Consider the following 21,832-nt stretch of genomic DNA (forward strand, 5'->3'; position numbering starts at 1 on the left):
CTCAAGCTGAGAGCCTGCCTGGGATGAAGGAAGGCTGGGGCAAGCCATCTCTAAGTTCCAGGAGGAGAACAAAGCCCAGGGAGGAGAGGGACCGACCGTAACATGGAGAAGCAGGGAGAGCTGGACTCCTGCTTCGAGAGCCTGAGGCAGAGATGGTGTGAGGAGAATGGTGAGTTGAGTTGAGGGGTGGAGGGCTCTTCTCCAGGCCTCAGCTCTCCGGGGGGGGGGGGGGGGGGGGGGGGGGGGGGGGGCCTGCAATCTGAAACATGAAAGGCCTTTGATCAGATAGTGGCCCGGGGGCCTGCTTGGCCCCTGCAGGCAGAAAGAAACTTTCAGAGTGCAAGTTCTCTCTCATCTTCCCCAGAAGCCCATTCACAGTCTCTTCCTTTGGTCACTGTCTTGATGGGCCCTGCTGTTCCTCCAGGACAATCCCCAGGCCTGTCCACAAGCCCTGTCAGCCTGCCTGCCCTGGGTGGTGTGTGTGGGTGCACACAGGGTGCCTACAGCCAATCAGCTGCCCTCTCTGGCCAGGCTCCTTTCTGCTCTTCTGATTCTCCAAGGCCAGGCTCTTTCCTGAAACTCCAGAAAGTGTGTCTTCACTTCAGAAGACCCAAAGATGTGGCTTCCCGTAAAGTGCCTCATCCAGTCTGAGTGAGGGGGCGGAGAATGAGGGGTCAGGGTGGGCAAGAAGAGCGGACAGGAGACAGGGAAAGTGACACACAGGAACTGAGAGACAGAGACAGGAGTGAAAGAGAGCTGAGAGAAGCAGAAACACACAGGAGGTGAGCAAGAGGGGACAGAGAAGTAGAAAGAGATAGAAACAAACTCAGAGAGAGAAAGAAGGAAGGGAAGGAGAGGGGTCCAGAACAGTGCTTTGAAAAGACAGAATCCGGAGAAGGGGGAGGAAGAGAAGGGAAAGAATTTGGCAGCAAGGAGGGAAGGAGAGAAGGAGATGCAGAGAGGACATTAAGAATGAAAGAAGGGGAGGAAAGGGGAGAGACAAGTGAGGAGACAACGGGAAGAGAGACAGAATGAAGGAGAAACAAGGCGAACCAGGTGATGAGGAGAAAGGAGAGAGATAAGGGGGCGAGGGGAACTGGGAAGAGAGAGAAGGAAGAGGGGCACCCTGGGCACTGTGGACATCAGCTACAGCACCGGTCTGAGCATGCGCAGTGGGCCTGGCCAGGAGGCCCCCTCCCCTTGGCTCTCAGGGCTGTTGGAGGAGGGGCGGGTCTGCAGCAGGTGGCCGCCCCTGGGTGGGGCCCACAGGCCAAGCCTGCAGGGGTATAAGTGGGAGGCTGGGCCAGCAGAGCACCTGTCAGGGACAGCTCCCCTGTGCAGGTGCCAGGCAGGTGGCTCCGGCCGAGCCCAGCCCCAGCATGAGCTCCTTCGACCTCCCGGCACCCTCCCCACCTCGCTGCAGCCCCCAGTTCCCCAGCATCGGCCAGGAGCCCCCCGAGATGAGCCTTTACTATGAGAACTTCTTCCATCCACAGGGCGTGCCCAGCCCTCAGCGGCCCCCCTCCTTCGAGGGGGGCGGCGAGTACGGGGCCACCCCCAACCCCTACCTCTGGCTCAATGGACCGGCCATGACTCCGCCACCCTACCTGTCGGGCTCCAACACCAGCCCCTTCCTGCCCCAGGCCTACGGTGTGCAGAGGCAGCTGCTGCCAGGCATGTCTGGGCTGGGGGGCGGCGACCTGGGCTGGCTGCCCATCCCCTCGCAGGAGGAGCTGATGAAGCTGGTGCGGCCCCCCTATTCCTACTCGGCTCTCATCGCCATGGCCATCCACGGGGCGCCCGACAAGCGGCTCACCCTCAGCCAGATCTACCAGTACGTGGCCGACAACTTCCCCTTCTACAACAAAAGCAAGGCCGGCTGGCAGAACTCCATCCGCCACAACCTGTCTCTCAACGACTGCTTCAAGAAGGTGCCCCGCGATGAGGACGACCCGGGTAAGGGGGCTGTGGGCCCAGTGTGGAGTGGGTGGGGCAAGCCTCCGACGCCCCCAGGGAAGGTTCATGTCATTCCAAACCAGCACCCCATTCTAGACAGTTCTGATATGGCTGTGTCCCCCCAAGACAGGGGGCTCAAGGTTGTCAGTGAAGGAGACTGGGAGAGCCCAGGGGGCAGATTTGGGTTTTGACCTTGGCTGGACCACGGACCAGCCAGCGACTTCCAGCATTTTAGGTCCCTGAGCCTCAGTTTCCCCACCTGCAAAATAGGGAAGGTAACAGTGGCTCCTTTCCAGGCCTGTGATGGGGGTCATGAGATAATGTATGCAGGGATTTTGGTGCTAACAAGCCCCCAGTAGACTATAGGAACTGTTATGATTAATCTGAGTCCCCAGCCCTCAGCTCATAGAAAGTCCTTGGGGTGAGTTGGACTAGGCCAAGCCCAAGTGCACCCCCAGCCTTCTCGGAGAAGATCTAACTTTGTTGAATAAGCATGGGCCACATTGTGCTGCCTGCCGTACATAACCTTCTTTAATGCAACCCTGCAGGATAGCTCTTATTAAACCCATTGTACAGATAAGGAGACTGACACTTAGAGGCATCCTGCCTAAGGTGACACAGAATGGAGGGATAGCCGTGGAGCCTGAAGCTGAGTGGAGGTCTCTCTACCACCAAAGACTGTGAACTTTTCCTTTTTAATGATGACTTTCTAAAATTCAGTGCCATACAGAATGGCCATACAGGGCCGTTAAAAACTCAGCTATGCATTTCCCTGAATTGAAGTCCATTCTTTTTCCCCCACAGGAAACCAGGGCATGGCTCAGAGCCCCCACCTTCACCCACTTCGAGGCTAGCAAGGGTAGAACTATTGGGGCCCCAGGGGAAGGCAAGTGTCCAGTCCAATGACTGGCCTCACCCGCAGGCTGAGCTCAGGCCTTACCTCTGGACAGCACCTCATGGTGATGCAGCCCAGCTACACGTCTAGCATCAGCCCTTTCTCACAGTCAGCCTGAGGAAGAAGGGACTGGTACAACCGACCCACTTTTCAGACTAGGAAACTGAGGCTTGCCCGAAGTCCCTCCACCACTTAGGAGCAAAGCCAGGACTCAAGTCCACCCTTGGACTCCATGCCCAAAACTTTCAGGGAGCCCTGAAGTGTTTCCTTAGTTTTCTTCCACATCAGCAATGGAAGGAGCCCCTCCCTCTCCATTCCCCCAGCCCCTGAACGTCTCCCAGAGGCCCGCATTGTAAGCACTTTCATGGCTCACGCCTCTGTGCTCCCAGTTGTGAGCAGGGAGCTGAGCTAAAGATCCCTGTGTTTTCTGTACACTATTCCTCTGTGTCTCTCTCCCTGCCTTTTGTTCCGCCTTTTGCGTGTGTTTCTTTGGTGTTTAGTTTGTGACGCCACACAGAAACGGGAGCAGAGCATTTTGTCCATCTCTCTACTTAACCTCTCTCACTTTTGTGCCAGGCAAAGGGAATTACTGGACCCTGGATCCCAATTGTGAGAAGATGTTCGATAACGGAAACTTCCGCAGGAAGAGGAAGAGAAAATCAGATGTCTCCTCCAGCACGGGATCCTTGGCCTCGGAGAAAACAGACAGCAGCCTCCTGGCGGGCAGCCCGAAGACCGCAGAGGCCCAGGACATCTTGGACAGTGCATCACCAGGCACCACGAGCTCCCCAGAGAAGCAGTCCTCACCTCCCCCGTCGGGTACCCCATGCCTCAACAACTTCCTCTCCACCATGACAGCCTATGTGAGCGGTTCGAGCCCGGTGAGCCGCCCTGTGGCAACACCAGGACTGAGCCCTGAGCCCGCTGACAAGATGGGGCAGAACTTGCTGAACTTCAGCTCCTACACTCCACTCACCAACCTCAGCAGCCATGGGGGCGGGGGCGAATGGGCCAACCCCATGCCCACCAACGCTCTCGGCTATGGAGGCTCTGTCCTCAACCAGTTCAGCCCTCATTTCTACAACAGCATCAACACAAACAGTGTCCTCTACCCCAGGGAGGGCACTGAGGTTTAGAACAGAACAGCTCCTGAACCACATGGACATGCATGGGAGGAAAGCAGTTGAGGCCTCCCATGCCAGCATCGCTGTGGTCCAAGACTCTCAACTACCCAGGCATACACAGGAAGCTCAGAGCAATTCATCCTTCCCCTAGAACATTGTGTAAACCTTCTGTTTATCTCACATACGTCCACACACACACTCACCAACTTTGCAGTGGAAATACTGGTGCTCCTGATAGCAGTAATCATGGCAGCCATTTGTTGAGTACTTCCTATGTGCCAGGTGCTATGCTAGGCTCTTTAAAGGCATGATCACACTTACTATTTACAGTTACCCTGTGGGGTTCAAATGAACCTCCTCCTTTAACAGATGAGGATACTGAGGCTCTAGGAAGCTAAGTAACTTCACAGCATTATACAGATTAGTAAGTGACAGAGTCATGAGTTGAGTCTGGGTCTGTATGACCCCCAGAGTTTGGGTGAACAAAGGCAGGAATGGAACAATTGGTTGAACAGTCAAGGCAGGTCAGTGTGTCAGCTGCTTATAAGGCAAGCACATCCACTGCCCTATGGCTGTCCATCAAAATTTAGCCCTGGCCCCAGGCACATCTCATCCTGCTCCAAGTCCTTGTTCTGGGGCTCCCAACTTACCTGTAGGCACTTCTTTTGCTGCCATTCAGGAGGAAAGCCCAAGCTCATGCCCCTGAAGGACAGTGTGTCCCACCTCTCCCCACAGGGGGACATCACTTCCCCAGCCCCGGAGACCTTGAGCAGGGCAGGGAGAGGAGTCACGTACCCCATGCCCCCCACCCCAGCACTGTCCACTTACAAAATCTTGTAAAGCCCAGCTTCCTGTGTTCATGTCATGGACCAGTGAGCTGAAAGTGGCTGAGTCTTCCAAGAGAAACAAGGCTGAATGAGCGCTTCCTTTTTTATAGCCCGGGAGAGGTGAACGTCTGAGGAAACAAAGACTCAAGGGAGGGACCTATAGCCCACTGCACAGGGGTCCATGCCTGCAGATCCTGGGACTTTTTTCTCATTTTTATATGTATTTACATGCCCGTGATGTGTCATCACAGCATACCCTGGGAAGTGTTTTTGTTTTCTCATTTTCTTTTTAATTAAAACAAAAACAAAAACAAAAACACTGTGCATGTCCCTTCCTTTTGAGTTTTCCTGTCTCTTAGCTGCTGGTCGACTAATCATGGAGCCAAGTGCAGCCTGGAGCTGAAGGTTTTGGGGCCAGGAGACAGAGAAAGAATGGGCGTCGAGGATTCTGTCTTCTTTGCCACCAATGTGGAGATGGGACAAATGTCCCCAGTGAAAAGAGGGGCACTTGCAGGGGTGGGGTAAGTGCATGAAGGAAGCCATCCATATTGGACACAAAACAGGAACTGAGCATGACTGTCTTTGCAGCTCAAGCAACCCTCATAGCTGTGCTCTGTGTAATCCCCCTCGTAACCCTGTGAAAGGGGTGCTGCTGGTCCCATTATGCAAAGGAGAAAACTGAGGGTCAGGATGGTTGAACCACTTGCCTGGAGTCCACAGCCTGTCCCTGCCCAGGGCGTCTGACTCCTGCACCTTGGACATGGCTACACCTAGTGGCAATGACAACAGTGCTGTTGGCTATGATTCACTGAGGGCTCTAGGCAGGCACCTGGCCAAGTGCTGTGCAGGTGGGAGCTCTTTTATGCTCACAGCAGCCCATGTGTGTATATATTGGCGATTCCCTGGGCTGCTGGCACAGTGCATGCTGAAGGACCTGTCCATGGCAGCTGGAAGTTTCTAGTTGGAGTCTCCGCCTGGGGCATGCATGCAGAAGGCTCAAACCCAGGCTCCCTGGCCACCTGCACAAGCCATGCCAAGCTGCCCACTTAGACTTCGGCAGGGGCTCTCTTTCCCTAGAGTAACAGAGGTCAGGTGGTAAACAACAACAGTAACAATAACAATGATGATAATAATAGCACTCATGAAAGGTTTACTATGTGTCAGGCGCTGTGTTAGGATTTGGCTTGTTTTATTGCATTTAATCCTTCGAATAATCCAATGAAACCACCAGTATTATCTCCATTTTAGAGATGAGAAAACTGAGGCCTGGAGAGATTCTGTAACTTGATCCAGGACTCACAGCCAGGATTCAAATGCTGCTGTGGCTGAAACTCTAACCCACTGCACCTAGTGCTGAAAGCCCAGCCTCGTCACAAGGGAGCAAAATCAGGAAAGCTGCAAAGAGAAAAAGCAGGCCTCTTTAGAGACCCCTGAGATTCGTTCCTGGGGTATCCCTTTCCACAGGGAGCCAGACTTCTGGTGGTAGAGGCAGATACAGTGGTGGTGCCCTCGCTGCACAGATGGGAAATGTGAGGCTGGAGGAAGAAGGGACTTCACAAATGTCACCAGGGAGATGGGGCAGAGGCAGAGCTGAAATTCAGGTCTTGAAGCCCTGACCAGGACTTTCTGTCACACTAGATGCCACCAAATTTGCCCCAACTGACTCTGCAACTCCACCCTCTGTATTGATAATGGCACCTTGCTCTGCAGGCCTCACCCCTTCCCCAGCAAGCCTGCCACGGGTCCAGTCTTAGCAAGGCACAGGGCGGGAAGGGGCCCAGAGACACCAGCCTGGCAGGGTGGGAGGTGGTGGTTTAGAATCGAGGCCACAGCACTCAAGTCTCCATTCCTCTTCAGCCAGGAATCCAGTGGGGATGGCAGTGAAAGGAAAGTCTGCAGGGCTGTGACAACACAAAGACCTCGCCACTGGACTGTGACACTTGAACGTGGGGAGTTCATGGTAGCAGGCCGGGAGCTCACAGGAAAGGACTCACAAGAGGCCCAAGTCAAGAGGAGGACATCCTGGTCAGCTTACACAGGCTGCTTCTTACCCCGCTTTTGGTCCTCGTCCTCTGGGAAGAAACGAGAGCTGGAGAGAAGGGGCAAGGAAGGGATGGATGAAGGAGGACCGGTCATCCACCAAGCATTCAACCCTGTGCACAGAGCTCTGGCTGGACGTTGTATTTATCCCCCACTACAGTCTGGCTCTCCATTGACCACATGGCCACCAACACCAGTAAAGGGTCTGAGATGAGGGCTTGCTGTGTGTTGGAGGAAGGCTGCATGGAGGAGGTGAGACTAGAGCCAAGAATCAAAGGACCACCCTTGGCTCCCCTTCCCCATACTCATGTTCCCAAGTTCCCAAACTGAAAGGTGACCCTAGGAATGGGCAACATGGGGGCTGCTTCATCGTGGGGTTTAGAAGTGCCAGAAAATCATCCCCTCAACACACACACACACACACACACACACACACACACTTACATGTGCATTTGACCCCTACACTTGTCCCTAGAGGTCAGAAGCCATTGATTTCAACAGGGAACAAAAACTTATATGCCTCTGTCAGAGGATAATGAAGTTTTTCAGTCCCCTTCAGAGTGGAATAAAAGGACCTATTAGAAGTTTGGTCCCAAGGCCATCACTTCAAAGATGAGGAAACTGAACCCTCAGAGAGAGAGAGGGCTGGACCAATGTCATGCTGCCCGTTAATAACAGAACACACGTCCGGGCACAAATGTGCTGATTTCCTATGTGGTCCAGGATTCTTGGCACTTCAACATGCCTCCCCCACCACCCGTATCAAACCCCGTCCAGGAGCAGGTCTTGACAGTGGGCAAGAGCATGAGGTGAACGGCAAAGATGGAGGCCAGACCAGGGTGGGAGATGTGGTGGCGCTGACAGGTAACTGAGCAGGTGGGCAGCTGGTCAGAAACCCAGGGACCCTGCCTGGTATTCACAGCCAGGCTTCTGTTCTCCTGTTGAACATGAACAATTCTCAGAACATCAGCATCAGGCAGGACCACTCACTCTGTGACTGAGACAGATCAAGACACAAACGAGTCCCTCCGTAATCGTGTGTGAACACAGATAAAACATAGACAGTGTTCAAGCTACAAAAATGACCAAACGTCCCCCATCCTGGCTCCTGCGAGGGGCTACTGCTTCTTTATCAATTACAACTCCAGCCATAGTCTGGTCTTCCCTCCCTGTAGGCAAAATTTACTGAGATGCCCAATCTTAGGCTTGCCCCCGCCTCCTCCTGGTAGCATTTGAGCCAGAGCAAAGCCTCATTTCCTGACACCCTTCCTGAAGTGCCTAGTCCTTTCTAATACCCTCTCACTGAGAGGCCCACAATTCTCCAACTTATTCAACCACAAGTGTGTCCCTGGTGGCCTTTGGCTGGAGGACATTGACACTGGGCAGGTCTACAACTCATTCATGGATTTGTTTATTCATCAAATGTCTATTGAGCAGCTACTATGTGGTGAGGACCATTGGGGTCTGGAGATTTAATAGTGAGCGATACATGGGCCCAATCTCAAGAGGCCTGTGGGCTGGCTGGCAGAGAGACAGGCAAGAGATGCCTGTGGCATGTGCTCCAACAGAATGGCATAGAGGAGGCACCTAACACAGGGCAGGGGGTCAGGCAGGCTCATTGGAGTCCATGACACTTGGGCAAGGTCTTTAAGGCCCAGTAGGATTTCTCCTCTTTCCCCAGTAGGAAAGAGAGAAGGAATGAGCCCTTCAGGCAGAGGTAGAATATGTGCAAAGGCCGGGGGGGAAGAGAGAGGGAAATGCAAGTGGTTCAGCACGCAGGAGCAAAATGCAGCCAGTGAAGGAAGCAGAGCCCCTCCTGCTTTAGGGTACAACCTGAGCTCCCAGAACGTGCACAGGCAGAGCCTGAGCTCCCAGAACATTCACAGACAGAGCCCCTGCTTTGCACGACAGTTGAGGCAGAAACTGTAAGAGAACAACTTACAAAGTTGACTATTTACAAATGGCATGTGTCTGGATGGCACAGCCACCATCAAAGGGACACACGGAGGGACATAGTATAGCATACACGTCAAAAATTTAGCAACCCGAACACAGGAAGATCTCTGACAAGTTGAGATAAAGTCCTTGCCAGTAGAAAATCTATTTTCACCCAAGAAGAAAAGTAAATATCTAACGCACATAGGAAAGGACACCCAGTCTGTTTAATGATTAAAGAAATGTGAAAGAAAGCAAGAATGACCTGCCCTGTCCACCACGCACACGTTAACCATGTGATAGCTGTTGTGCTGCACGTGGGAGGGAACGGGTGCCCTCGTCCCGCACTCTCGGGAGGACAGGCGGAGAGATCTTCTTTAGGGACGATTTCAAGAATGTGCTTAAAAGTGTCTCATGTGCATCTCTTTTGACCTAGGAATTTCTCTCCTGGGAATTTTATTTTTGAAGCTGAGCGGGCTGTTGTATGTGCAAGTATGTCCATGTCAGGGAGGTTCATCTGAGTCAAGCAGTGGAATACCTTGCATGTTCGTGAACAAAAAACCGAGTAAATAAGCGGCAGCACGCGAGAATCACGGGATCGTGCATAGCTGATAAAAGGGAGGAGCTAGACCCTGCAGATCTACCTGGAAAGGTGCAAACGGTGCACTGAAAGGGGAGGGGCTGGGAGCAAGCTATAAAACCATATGTCACATACCCTATGTATGCAAATATATGCTATGGGTATTTAAATGTATGGAGCAAAACACACACAGAGAAAGGGGTAGAAAAAGATCAACAGTGCCAGTGAGAAAGAAAGAAAACAACACAGGAAGGGGGACAGAGAGAAGAAGGCGGGGAGAAGAAAGGGGATTTGGAAAGGTATCTGATCAGGTTAATAACCATCTTGAAATGGATCGAAGTTTTCTTTTTTTTTTTCTCTTTGGTTCTATAGTCTCCCTGCCCCGCCCCCCCCCCCCCGCCCCCCACCTTGCGCTTCCTTGCCTATTTTTTCTATTTTTTAAATGTAATTTGTTGTTATTATAAGAAAGACATGAAGCCAACGCAAGTCGTTTTTAAAAGAACCCAACTCTCCCAGCTTATGCCCCACCCACCCCCAGTGTCAGCAGGAGGCAGCAGCAAGGCTAGAGGCCAGCCTAACCCAGGTGCTAGGGCAAGAGAGAAGGATTTGCAATTTGTGTGCCCCTCACCTTAAGCTCCAGGAAGGCTCCCGGCCCCTCCTGCAGAACTACAAGAAGCACAGCCCAAGGTTCTGACCTCAAATGCTACTAGTGAGGTTGACAGCCACGGGCCAGGAAGTCTCTGAGAACGCTACTCTGTGGCACTAGCTCCTGGAACCCCTCTTGGGTGCAAACCACACAGTCTTGGAGTCACACAGACTGGGTTCAGATCTACCATCTGTGTGACCTCCTCCTGGAGCCTCAGTTTCCTTGCTTGTAAAAAGGGAATAACACTAACACCCCCGCAGAGTCGCCATGAGAAATAAATGAAATAAGACGGTAAGGCACCAGGCAATCACTCAGTAAACAGTAGCTTTTATTACTAAGTCACATCCTCCTACTTAAACGACATCACCGAGCCTTCATTCAACTGGCTAACTCCTTCTGTGGCTCAGAAGAACCTGCACTCATTTCTAAGAGCTATTATAACAAATTACCACAAACTGAGCAGATGAAAACAACAGAAACATATTCCCTCACAGTTCTGAAGGCTGAGCCCAAAACCAAGGTGTGGGCTGGGCCAGACTCCTTCCAAAAGCTCTAGGGAGGAGTCCTTCCTTGCTTCTTTCTAACTTCCGGCCACCAGCAATCCTTGACCTTTCTTGGCTTGTAGACACATCACTCCGATCTCTGCCTCTTCATATGGCCTCTTCTGTGTGTGTGTTGGGGGGGGGCGGGTTTCCTTTTCTTCTAAGGACGATAGTCAAATTGGGTTTAGGGCCCAGTATGACCTTATCTTAACTTTACTAATTATATCTATAGATACCTTATTTCCAAATAACATCACATTCTGAGTTTCTGAGTGTACATGAATTTTTGGGGGGATGCTATTTAATCCAGTGCACCCTCCAATGCTTAACAATGTTGGCACTATGCCCAGGGAGCTATCATTCCATAACCCTTGATGACAGATCAACTGAACATGTCCTCCTGCCCTGGACACAAGAACCTGCTCACAGAGGTCAAATGGCCTTTGTTAGCAAACTCTTACTACAAGGTACCCCTCCTCTCTGGCACCAGACACTCTAATCCTTGAGGTGGCCAATGATGAGTCTCTCGTCTGCAAAGGCTTCCAGTATTGGAGGACAGGTGATGGAGAAGATCTTTATCCCATGCTTCCTGCTTCTGTTGCCCTGGGCATGTTCATTTGGTAGGTCAGAGCAGAGTCAAGGAATTCACATTTATTGGGTATCAAATGTGGTGCTTTTTACCGAGGACCCCATTTAACCTGCACAACCAACTTTTAAGTAATTGTCAGCCTAGTTTTAAGGACAAGGAACCAAGAATCAGAGAGTGTAACTTGGCCAACATCACAGGCTAGTAAATGCTAGAATCGGGATATCAGAGTTCATAATCTTAGACATTACTTACCATCACCATAGCCTTCAAGAATTAAATGAGAATTTATATTTGAAAATGCCTGGCACACAGGAGATGGTCAGGAGAGTCTGTCTCTTTGAGTAATCCCCATCTTGTTCCCCTGCTGCAGCTCTTGGTCTGTATTGACCCAGCAGCGAGGAAATGGATATACAATTTAGGTCATGCTGTACATGTTTGTTCCTTTCTATCTAATGGCCAGAGGCTGGGGCAGTGACATGGGGCCATTCCTTACCCGGGCACACTGCCTGCCTTCTGGATCCTTGCTGGGATGGACTGACCGCCTTGGAAACCTCGTATGTCTTGCCTGTGAGGAGATGGCAGACTTCTCCCCAACCTCTGTGTTTTGCACACGTCACCGACGTTCAGCATACGATCTTTGGGGTTCAAAGGACCTATGCTGTCCGCAGTGTGGACCAGCACACTTACCAGCTCCTCCCAGAGCCCCGTGGATCCTGAGGACCCTCTTCCCCAACTATGGCTCCCAGGATCCAGAACAATCCTCAAAGCTCCCAGCACATAGCACCGGAAAAAAAATAAATGAGGCAGCATCTCCCAATCTCTTAGACTCAGGCGTGCCTCAGATTTACATTTCCTGTGGACAACTAACTTCCAGCTTAACCTTGGAGAAAATGCTCAAAAAGACGGGGTGGGAGAGCCACTGCTTGCACTCCCTGTGACAGAGAGCCCCGGAAGGACAGTCAGCTCCCAGCTGCCCCGAAGCACTGCCCTTTCACCCACAGCCATGGCTGCAGGTCTGACTCCTGCCACTCATCACTGCACACTTCAAAGCACTCCCCCTCCCTCCAAGCCTCGGTTTCCCCTTCTATATAAAATAAGCACGAGTTTGGATATTGGATATTGAATGAGCTTTAGAAACCTTTAAGTGCTGATACAGGCAAAGTCTCATATTAGAGCTCTTATGGTTTTAGCTCCTCCCATGAGCCAAATGCTAAAATAATAATGCCAGGTGGGCATTACTCTCCCCATTGAACAGGTAAGGAAAGGTGTCTTAGAGACCTTGTTTTGCTCACATTCCCACAGAGGCAAGACTTGTGCCCAGGTCTATCTGGCCCACAAGCCCAACGTCCTTCAACAATAAAAATGAGAGGGAAAGGAGAAATACTAATCTTCCTAATAGGGCTGCCTGACCAAGCCAATGCAGCTCAGAGCAAATTGCTGGGTACCAGCCGCCCAGGCATGCCAAGTTCTTCCACCCTGCCAGGTCTGTGACCAGGTCTTCCATATAGGCTGGGCCCTGTCCTGCCAGGTTTCTCAATCTGCCTCACCTCTGGCGAGAAGGGAGGGGAGGTGGCCGTTATTTAGAAAAGACCACACATTCTGAAGGAAACTATGGTTGGAAGCAAATGGTGCCATAAATACAAGAGTGGCATCCTTCGGGAGAGAGTTCTGCTGGAATGAAGGGGGGTGGGGGGGCACTTTCTTCTGGAGCTTGACATGGCAGGGACACATGGTGCTGTCTTGGCTCTGGGTAATGGCCTGGTATGGGACACGTGGAGCAGAGGGGGGAGGAATGCTAATAGGGCTAACCGTGGGAAGAGAGCATAACCAGCCGTTTCGGCACTGGGACTGTGGAGCCCGCGGGGAGAGGGCACAATCCACGTCAGGGTGAGTTTGGACACAGATGACTCTTCTGCTGCTACAAGGAGAGCAGTCTCACTTTCTCCAGCAGCTTTTACTTTAGTATGGTGCCTGGAGATAAGAAAGCGTTTGACAGGGTGTGTGTGTGGGTGGGTGGGTAGGGAGAACACCCCGACCCAAGCTCTGGCCTGGGCCCTATGTGGCCCAGGCCCTCAGGCACCTAAGTTACTCACCTGGAAGAGGAAAGAGTGGAACAAACTAAACTCCTAAGCTCCTTTTAGCTTTGACCATCTGTTTTACATCCATGCTCATATTCTGATGGCCAGAAGAACCTTGACAGGTAGATGAGAATTATCTCCATTTCTCAGATGATGGGCATACAGAGTGAGGCCTTACCCTAGTGACAGAGCAGGTGTGAGAGACCAGGGTGGTTCTGTAAGCTGTCTGCACTGTCATGGAGTGTCGGTGAGACCATATCAATGACAACGTAGATTCCTAAATCCCCCAGATCTGGTGTCTTCATCAGCTTGGGCTGCCATAACAAAATACCATAGCCTGGATGGCTTAAACAACAGACATTTATTTCTTAGTTCTGCAAGCCGAAAGTCCAAGATCAGGGTGCCAGTGTGGTCAGGTTCTGCTGAGAGCTTCCTCTTCCTGGCTGGGAGATGGTCACCCTTCTCGCTGTGACCTCACATGGCAGACAGAGAGACATTTCTGGAGTCCTGTGGGATTAGGTCCCCACCCCTATGAACTCATTTAACCTTAGTTACCTCCTAAAAGCCCTGTCTCCAAGTACAGTCCCATTAGGGTTAGGGCTTCAACATATGAATTTGGGGGGACAATTCAGTCCAGCCTACGTGGGAGAGAAACTACTGACACAAAGAGAGACATGGAATGAACTTGGGGCCAAGAGAGATAGCTCTTGAATCTAACTCTTCCATGCTGGGGTCCCAGAAGCTGGATTCGTGGGGGGAGAGGACGCAGCAGACAATAAAACCATTGCACGTTTTGGAAAGTGACTGCCTCAGTCCAAACCTTGGCTCCTGCCACTGTATGAGACAAGTCCCTGAGGCCACAACTTTCTCATGAGTATAACAGTAATCATCTCACCCTCCTCACTATTCATGGAATGCCTGTGAAATCTTGATGAGGTACAGCTGTGTGTCCGAGCATGTGGGACTCATGGCACTGGTGCACACAAGATGATTTAGGTGACTCATAGACAAGGAGTTAAATGACACTGATCCTTGGGCCAAAGCTTGTCTTTTCCCTGTTCAGGCCTGGTTTCAGCTGAGGAGAAATCCCCAGCTGGGTGCCGGCCTGTCTTTAGCACCTCCCTAATCTTGCTAATCTCTTTTTTTAACAGAAGCTTACAGCCCTTTGAGGAGATGATATCCCATGGTAATTGAATAACAGTTTGTTTAATTGTATTTACTTTTACTGTTGCCTTCTCTCTATAGCAAGAGATGCTGGTTCGCTTTGCAAAGTAATGACATAAAGGTCCAATATGTTTATTTTAGGAAACCGTGACTTGATTTCAAAAAAACATAGCAAGTGAAGAGCTTATAGGTAAGACATGATTATGGCTCAAAACGAAATGAAAACAAGCAAAAGTAATGCCTGAGGGATGCATTTGGGCAACTCTGTGTTCCTGGAGGTAAAGTGTCAGACCTGCTCCTGCTCTGACAGTTGCTGACATGGCAGCTCTCTCCTGTTCATTTCCTTGAGGGGACGACCCCATCTGTGTCTGGCTGGAGCAGGTGGTCCCTCCTATGGGACCGTCCAGGTGTGATTTGCATTCTGGAAGGAGTAGGTTGGCCAGCACTTGTGACAGATGTTGCCGGCAATGATAAAGGCCCTCACCTCAGGTAAGCCTGGTCTCTTGTTACCTGCATGAATCCTACCCTTGACCTGGTGACATTTTCTACACTCTCTCAATAAGAGCCTATCAATAAGGCCTTGGCTTCCTGGCTCAGTATCCAGGCTAGGGACTTAACGACCCTGCAGTAACCAAGAGTCTATGGTGGCCCCTCGCCATTTTTTTAAGTAGCCCATGGAAAGAACAAAATTGTCATTGTTGACTGGCTGCCTGAGTCACAAACACAAGACATAAGAAAATATCCTTCAAGAATGAATATATTCCCATGTTCCTACATCAGAAGACTTAACACTGTGAAAATGACAACACTCCCCAAACTCATCTACAGATCTAATGCAATTCCTAGTAGGATCCCAGATGATTACTTTATAGAAATTGACAAGCTGATTCTAAAATTCATATGGATCTACAAGGGATCCAGAACAAACAATCCTGAATAAAAAAATCAAAAATAAAAAAAGGAACAAAGTAGGAGGACTTCTACTTCCTGATCTCAAAACTTCCTACAAAGCAACGGTAATTAAGACTGTGTAGTACTGTCACAAAGGTAGACATAGGGACCTGTGAAATAAGGTTAAGAGACCCACACATCTGTTGTCCACTCCTTCTGACAAGGGTACAAACCATTCGATAGAAGGAAAAAAATCTTTTCAGCAAATGAAGCTGAAACAGCTGGAGAGCCACATGTGAGTGAATAAAGTTGAAACCTTACCTCACACCATATACATAAATTAACTCAAACTGGATCAAAGACCTAAATTTAAGACATAAAAGCATATGAACCTAAGTAGAAGGTATAGGGAATTCTTTGATCTGACCCAAAAGCACAAGCAACAAAGAAAAAGTTAGATACTTCATCAAAATTAAAAACTTGCATGCTTCAAAGGACACCAACAGGAGAGTGCATACACAGGCCACAGAGTAAGAGAAAGTATTTGCCAATTGTATAGCTAACCAGGGACTTGTATCTAGAATGTATAAAGAACTCTTACAGCTCAATAACGGAAAGACAACCCATTTTTAAAAGAGACAAAGGATTTGAATAGACATTTCTCCAAGGAAGGTTTACAAATGGCCAATAAAACATGAAAAGATGCTTGCAAACATTAGTCATCAGAGAAATGCAAATCAAAACCACAGTAAGATACCACTTCACCCCCACATGGATAGCTAGACTCATTCACATGAAACACAACGCAGGTGGTGCCCTTGTGGGTCCTAAAACAAGGGGAAACTTCTCATTATAAACCCGAAGGACTAGCTAGCTAAGTGGGGTGGAGTGGCAGGGGGGAGTCCCTCTAACTTTGTGAATTTAATTAATTCAACAAGATTCTCTTTAGCACCTACTTTGTGCCAGGTGCTGAACTAGGTGTAGGAGCCACAGCAGGGAACAAAGTCCGTACCCTTGTGGAACTTAATTTTTAATGGAACTTAAAATTTTAAAAATTTTTAATTTTTAATTCCCCCATAATTTTTAATGGGGGAAACAGCCAAAAAACACAAGCAGGTTATATAATTATATTAGCATTGAATACTAGGCCAGGTAGTGATCATTGCTATAAAGTAAGCCCAAACAGGGTCAGGGCTCAGACAGTGAGTGAGGTGACATGGAGCAGAGACTTGGATACGTGAAGAAGCCAGCCATGCAGACAGCTGAAAGAAGACCACTCCACCAGGACGGTGGGGACAGTAAAGTGCAAGGACCCTGGAGAGGAAAAGAGCATGGCATGTTTGAGGAATAACCCCAAGACCGGGGTGGTGAGCAAAGTGAAGGGGAAGAAACTAGCAGGACCTCACAGGACTTGGCAACAGTTTGGATTTCATCACAACTAAAGGGGAGAGCAGTGGGGACAAGAGTTTGTGTGGAGGGAGAAATAGAAGAGACTAAGCTCAGGACGCTTTGAAGGACTCACAGCCACCCCAGGACCACCCCTGAATATGTCTGCCAATTAAAGGGCACCAGCAACACTTCAAATTGGCTATTTTTTCCCCAAAATACAGATGATGATACCCTGGTTTCCAGAAGGGTGGGGACAAGAGCTGTCAGTGCAGAGCCCAACGCAGGGCTCGAACTCATGAACTGTGAGATCATGACCTGGGCCAAAATCAAGAGTTGGATGCTCTACAGACTGAGCCATCCAGATGCAGCTCAGTAAATCCTTATTATGCAAAATTCCAGTTCCATCTCAATCACCAAAGCCTCTGGCATCTTCCACACGAATCTGGCCACAAGAAGTGCCAGGCAAAGAGGGAAACAAAGTCCCTGTGTGACAAAGAGGAGAACAAACTCCAGCCCCACCACTCATGAGCCCGGTGACCTTGGGTGGATCACTTCTTTCTGAGCCTCAGTCCCCTCCTCTGTACACTCGGGCTGCTGTGCCTGATTTATGGAGCGGTTCATGATTCATCAAAAGTGGGTTTTTTGAAAACACTTTCTGCAGGACTGTGTCATTTATTTACTTGCTTGTTTTCCAAATCCCCATTTAGACTGCTTGAGGGCAGGACACTGTCTGTCTGGTTCATCTCAGCCATCCTAGGGCACAGCACAGAGCCCGGCACCCGGGAGGCACTCCCCAATTATTTGCTCAGTTTATGAATAGTACATGCTTACTAATTATTTACAAAGACAATATTGGATGCAGCTTCAGGATCTTTTTTGTTCCTGACTATTACAAAAGAAGATTTTCCCTGCCTGTTGGCCCAAATGACCACTACATAGCTTGTATTGTAAAGTTACTAATGATGATACTTTCCATGAAGTTTCTCTCTAAATGAGCAGATTTGCCTGTGAATCTGTTAATGCTTCCCAACTGCCTTTGGATTTTTCTACCCAATCCGTTGATTTGGGTAAAATATGTGATATAATCAGTATCTACCCCAATATCTACTATAGAAAAGGAATTAAATTATTTAATTAATGCATTTATTCATTTTCTTTTTTTCAGTAAATACTTGTTACGAACTTTTAATTGGACTATGGGACTGAGCGCGGAGTATGTCTCTCATAGTCCCTGCCCTCCAGGGGCTTATATTCTAGCAGGAGAGCCAGACATAAATCAACCCCTTGTGCAAATAACTAATTTACTGCCATTGTGATCAGAGCGAAGAAGGCCAAGTCCAGTGCTACAAGTATGTGCATCAGGGCCCCTGACTTGAAGTGAGGTATCAGGGAAGGCTTCCGTGAGGAGGTGAGCTTTGGGCTGAGCCTGACTGGAGAGAGGAGAGGACAGCTCTGAGTGAGGCAGGAGAGGTCACCACAAGGCATGATCCTGTGGGAGTCTTCCATTTTTGAGGATCAGAAGGAAGGCCCAAAGCGGAAAGGGACACATGATAATATTGGAGGTTTGGTGGGGGCAGGTCAGGCAGAACTTTTGTGGACCTGGGAAGGACTTGGAGTTCTAAAAGCAGGGCACCACCATCCAAATGGTTGAATTCAGGTAAAGACAGAACATACTTACCTTCTAAATCATTTTGGCGGATATTTCTGTCAGACTGAACGTTTCAGTGTGTTTCAAAACTGGAATCTTAGGCTTGATCTTCACAGCAGTCTCGCAAGGTCAATAGTGCAGTCAACTCAAACTGTCTCATGTTACAGATGAGGAAACTGAGGCACAGAGACACGGGAGAGATTGATAAAAGCTTGACTAGACAGGGCAAGGTGTTTGAGTATCAGCCTTAGGAGCATCCTGAATTCATCCGTGAAGAATGGTGTGGGAAGAGGTAGTGAAGACATCCCATGTTCTCTCTCTGTGGCTCTCTCTAAGAATTTTGAAAACGGTGAATCTGCACCAAGGCAATCTGAGTAGATGTGAGCAGGAAGTTAGCTGTGGGCAGGCCTCAGAGCAAGTGGTCTAGACCGTCCTTTCTTTCTAGCACTGGGGATTTCAGCATGAACCCTCGCTGGAGAAGGCCGGTTCTACACCCGGTCCACAGCTTGTCTCCTGTCTGCTCCCACTCAGGGTCCCTTATCTCCTAACGAAAGCACATTTCCTTAACTTCAGAATTAATAAGATAAAGACGATCACCAGTATCCACTGAGACTACTGTGCTTTTCTGCTCAGGACCTATTCCCCATCTCCTCCTTCTAATAACAGCACCTGATTTTTTCCTTGGAAACAGCTCCAGGGTGGACAAACAATTCAGGGCTAGCCAAGGGGACTTAGTGCTGATCTCCCCTTGAGCCTGACCCAGTGCTGATACTCAATAAATGTCTTCTAAATTTAATAACATTTATGACTTAATGACTGTAATAGGACTCTTTGGGTGTCAAAGGATGGAAAATCCCACCCAGGAAAATTTCATTGGCTCACAGAACAAAAAACCCCCATCGTAGGGTTGGCTGCTCTCCCACTACGACCAGCAGGTGCAGATCTCTAGGGATGTGGAAGAACATGGTCAGAGATTTGAGCTTAGGGAACAAAGGGCCCATAGATGGTGTGGACTTGGGGCAGCAGTTGGGCATCTTATTAGTAGCCACAGAAACTCACTTTGCATATCAATAAGTGGAGAAAGACACAAAGGAAGGCCCTTGAGTGACTCTTAGACTCTAAGATAAGCCAGAGAAGCAGGTTCACGAGAGAGGTGAGGGCTAGGAACACTGGGTACAGGAACTGCAGTCTGGGTCAGCCGCTGGGGCCCTGTGTTTAGAACCACAGTGCCAGCACCTTGCTGCTCTTTCAGGAGTAGTTCTGTACCAGGGCCATTCCCCAAAACTCAAAGCCCAAGGGGCAACATGCACTTGACCGAGCTGGGTCCTGCACCTCCACTCTGCCTGGATAGGAGAGGTGGCATCCAGACCCTGCTTTCTTCCAAGACTCACACAGAATTCTTCCCTAAAAAAAAAGAAAAAAAGAAAGAAAAAAGGACTTGGATGCAAATCTGGGGGGTGGGGAGGGAGTAACAAATATCCATTCCAAGAGGTAAGCTGAATAAGAACCTAGTGGCAACTCAAACTCAGATGCTTTCAGGCTCAGCTGAGCCTATGTCTCTACTAAAGACCTCCAAATTCAACTTTAGAAACTACTCTTTAGGACAGAAAAATCATGTCAGATCTAACTGTGAGCCACCAATATGTAAGGAAACCTAGACTTCATCCTTTGGGTAATGGGGAGCCATAGAATGATTTAAGCAGGAGAGGAGAGCCTTGTGACCAGGCCTGCATTGACAGAGGTCCCCATAGCTGCTGTGTGGAGAGTAGATTACAGGGAAAGAGGAAGGAGTCCCAGGAAACCAAGAGAGGGAGAGAATAGGACTGTGGAGCTTGGAAGGAAGGGTCAATTTGGGACATTCTTGAGAGAAATAGGCAGCAGGATTGGGTGAATAAAGCTCCAAGGGACATGGGGGTGAGGAGAGGTAGGAATCAAGAACTCCCCATGCTCCTGGCTTAGGAGACCAAATGTCCTCCAACACCTCCTCCCGAGTGCTTGAGTTCTGTTAGCAAGGGAAGGATATCGTAAAGGCCAAATTACACAACCAAAGAGGAAATCCAAGGCAGAGGGAATAATAGAAAGGACTGTGGGCTTGACAGTGTGATTCATTATTACTCTTTAAGGTAAGAAGAGGAAAAAAATAATTGATCCTGGATGAAGAAATTGGGCTTGGCTGAGCCTGGGGCTATGGGAGGTGAGTCTGCTCCAGAATCCTTGGGAGCCTGCGGTTGAGGGGTGAGGCAGAAGGTGGGGAGGACATGGCTGCAAGTGCTTACAGAGACATTCTGTCTGAGACTGGGGATGGGCGAGTCTAGAGGACTGGGTTTATTGCTTGGAAAGAAGGAGTACGTTGGCAGTACTCAGTGCTAGCCCAGCACAGGTGCCTCACTGCCAACTTAGCTAGTGTAAAGTAACTCTTCGGGTTAGCCTGGTCCTAACTCAGCCTGAGCCCCATCTTGTGCAGATGAAGGAATGCAGACCGTGAAAGACAGAGCAACTTGAGAAGGTCACACAGTTAAGAAGTGGTGGAACTTATGCAATATCTCGAAATCTAGGCTCAAGATTCCTGACTCCCAGGGGAATCTGGAATCCCTAAGCCACTTGGTCTTGGAGGTTGTGATCCATGCCAATTGGATCTCCCACTGATCTAGCCACTAACACGATGTTTGATAAATGTTTACATAAGGGAATTAATTTTCCATTGGTCTGGAATCAATTGATCCATGGAGTGGCCAGGATGAATTAAATTTCTCCTATGGAGATTCAGAGCAGAGGAGAGGAAAAATCAATGAGCGCTTGGTGAGTAGGACAGGCTTCCTTGAGAGTATTAACCAGATATGCCAGGAGGGAAGAAGAGAGCTGTCCAGGAGGCCAGGACAAGGGGTACATCTTAACAGGTCTTCCTGTGAATTTTTTATGCCCCCTTAGGGTGGTGAGAACACTTGAACCCAAACTTGACTACAGTCTGTAAAGGATTGCTAGGGTCTGTATGGATGTAAGACAACCTAGGATGTGGAGTTGGGAGATGAAAATAAAGAAGTTTCTGGCACAGTCTAGGTCAAAGGTCAGCAAATTTTCTGTAAAGAACCAGATAGCAAACACATTAGGCTTTGCAGGCCAAGAAGCAAAATTTAGGACACTATAAAGGTGCAAGAGAGAATAAAGAAAGTCTCTCAAATTTTATTAATGAAAAAATGTAATAATAATAATTGAGCCCCAATTTTTGAAATACATTTCCACTAATAAGAAGATGGGATTCCTGGGTCTTCTGGGTGGCTCAGTTGGCTAAGCGTCTGACTTCAGCTTTGGTTAAGCGTCTGACTTCAGCTCAGGTCATGATCTCACAGTTCATGGGTTCACGCCCCATGTCGGGCTCTGTCCTGACAGCTCAGAACCTGAAGCCTGCGTCAGATTCTGTGTCTCCCTCTCTCTCTGCCCCTCCCCTACTCGTGCTCTGTCTCTCTCTCTCAAAAATGAATAAATATTTTAAAAATATTTAAAAAAGAAAAAAAGATGGGAGTCTTTCAT

The 21,832-nt window shown here is 49.3% G+C and overlaps 1 protein-coding gene across 1 annotated transcript; it reads left to right on the forward strand.

Moving 5' to 3' along the window:
• The first annotated feature begins 1,312 nt into the window (after positions 1-1,312).
• FOXI1 (forkhead box I1) lies at positions 1,313-5,113 on the forward strand. The gene is made up of 2 exons (XM_025924707.2): positions 1,313-1,956; positions 3,428-5,113. Exons 1-2 carry the CDS (start codon positions 1,380-1,382, stop codon positions 3,985-3,987), a joined length of 1,137 nt encoding a protein of 378 aa, XP_025780492.1. The 5' UTR covers positions 1,313-1,379; the 3' UTR covers positions 3,988-5,113.
• Positions 5,114-21,832: the final 16,719 nt, after the last annotated feature.

The sequence above is a fragment of the Puma concolor genome, chromosome A1 (genome assembly GCF_028749965.1).
Source record: "Puma concolor isolate L17-30 chromosome A1, mPumCon1.1.hap2, whole genome shotgun sequence".
Classification (NCBI taxonomy): domain Eukaryota; kingdom Metazoa; phylum Chordata; class Mammalia; order Carnivora; family Felidae; genus Puma; species Puma concolor.

What these genes read in the sequence shown, in the direction of transcription:
- FOXI1 (XM_025924707.2), top strand. Translation starts at nt 1,380, where the DNA reads ATGAGCTCCTTCGACCTCCCGGCACCCTCCCCACCTCGCTGCAGCCCC. An exon ending in CCGCGATGAGGACGACCCGG is followed by an intron (nt 1,957 to 3,427) that starts GTAAGGGGGCTG and finishes CTTTTGTGCCAG; the next exon opens with GCAAAGGGAATTACTGGACC.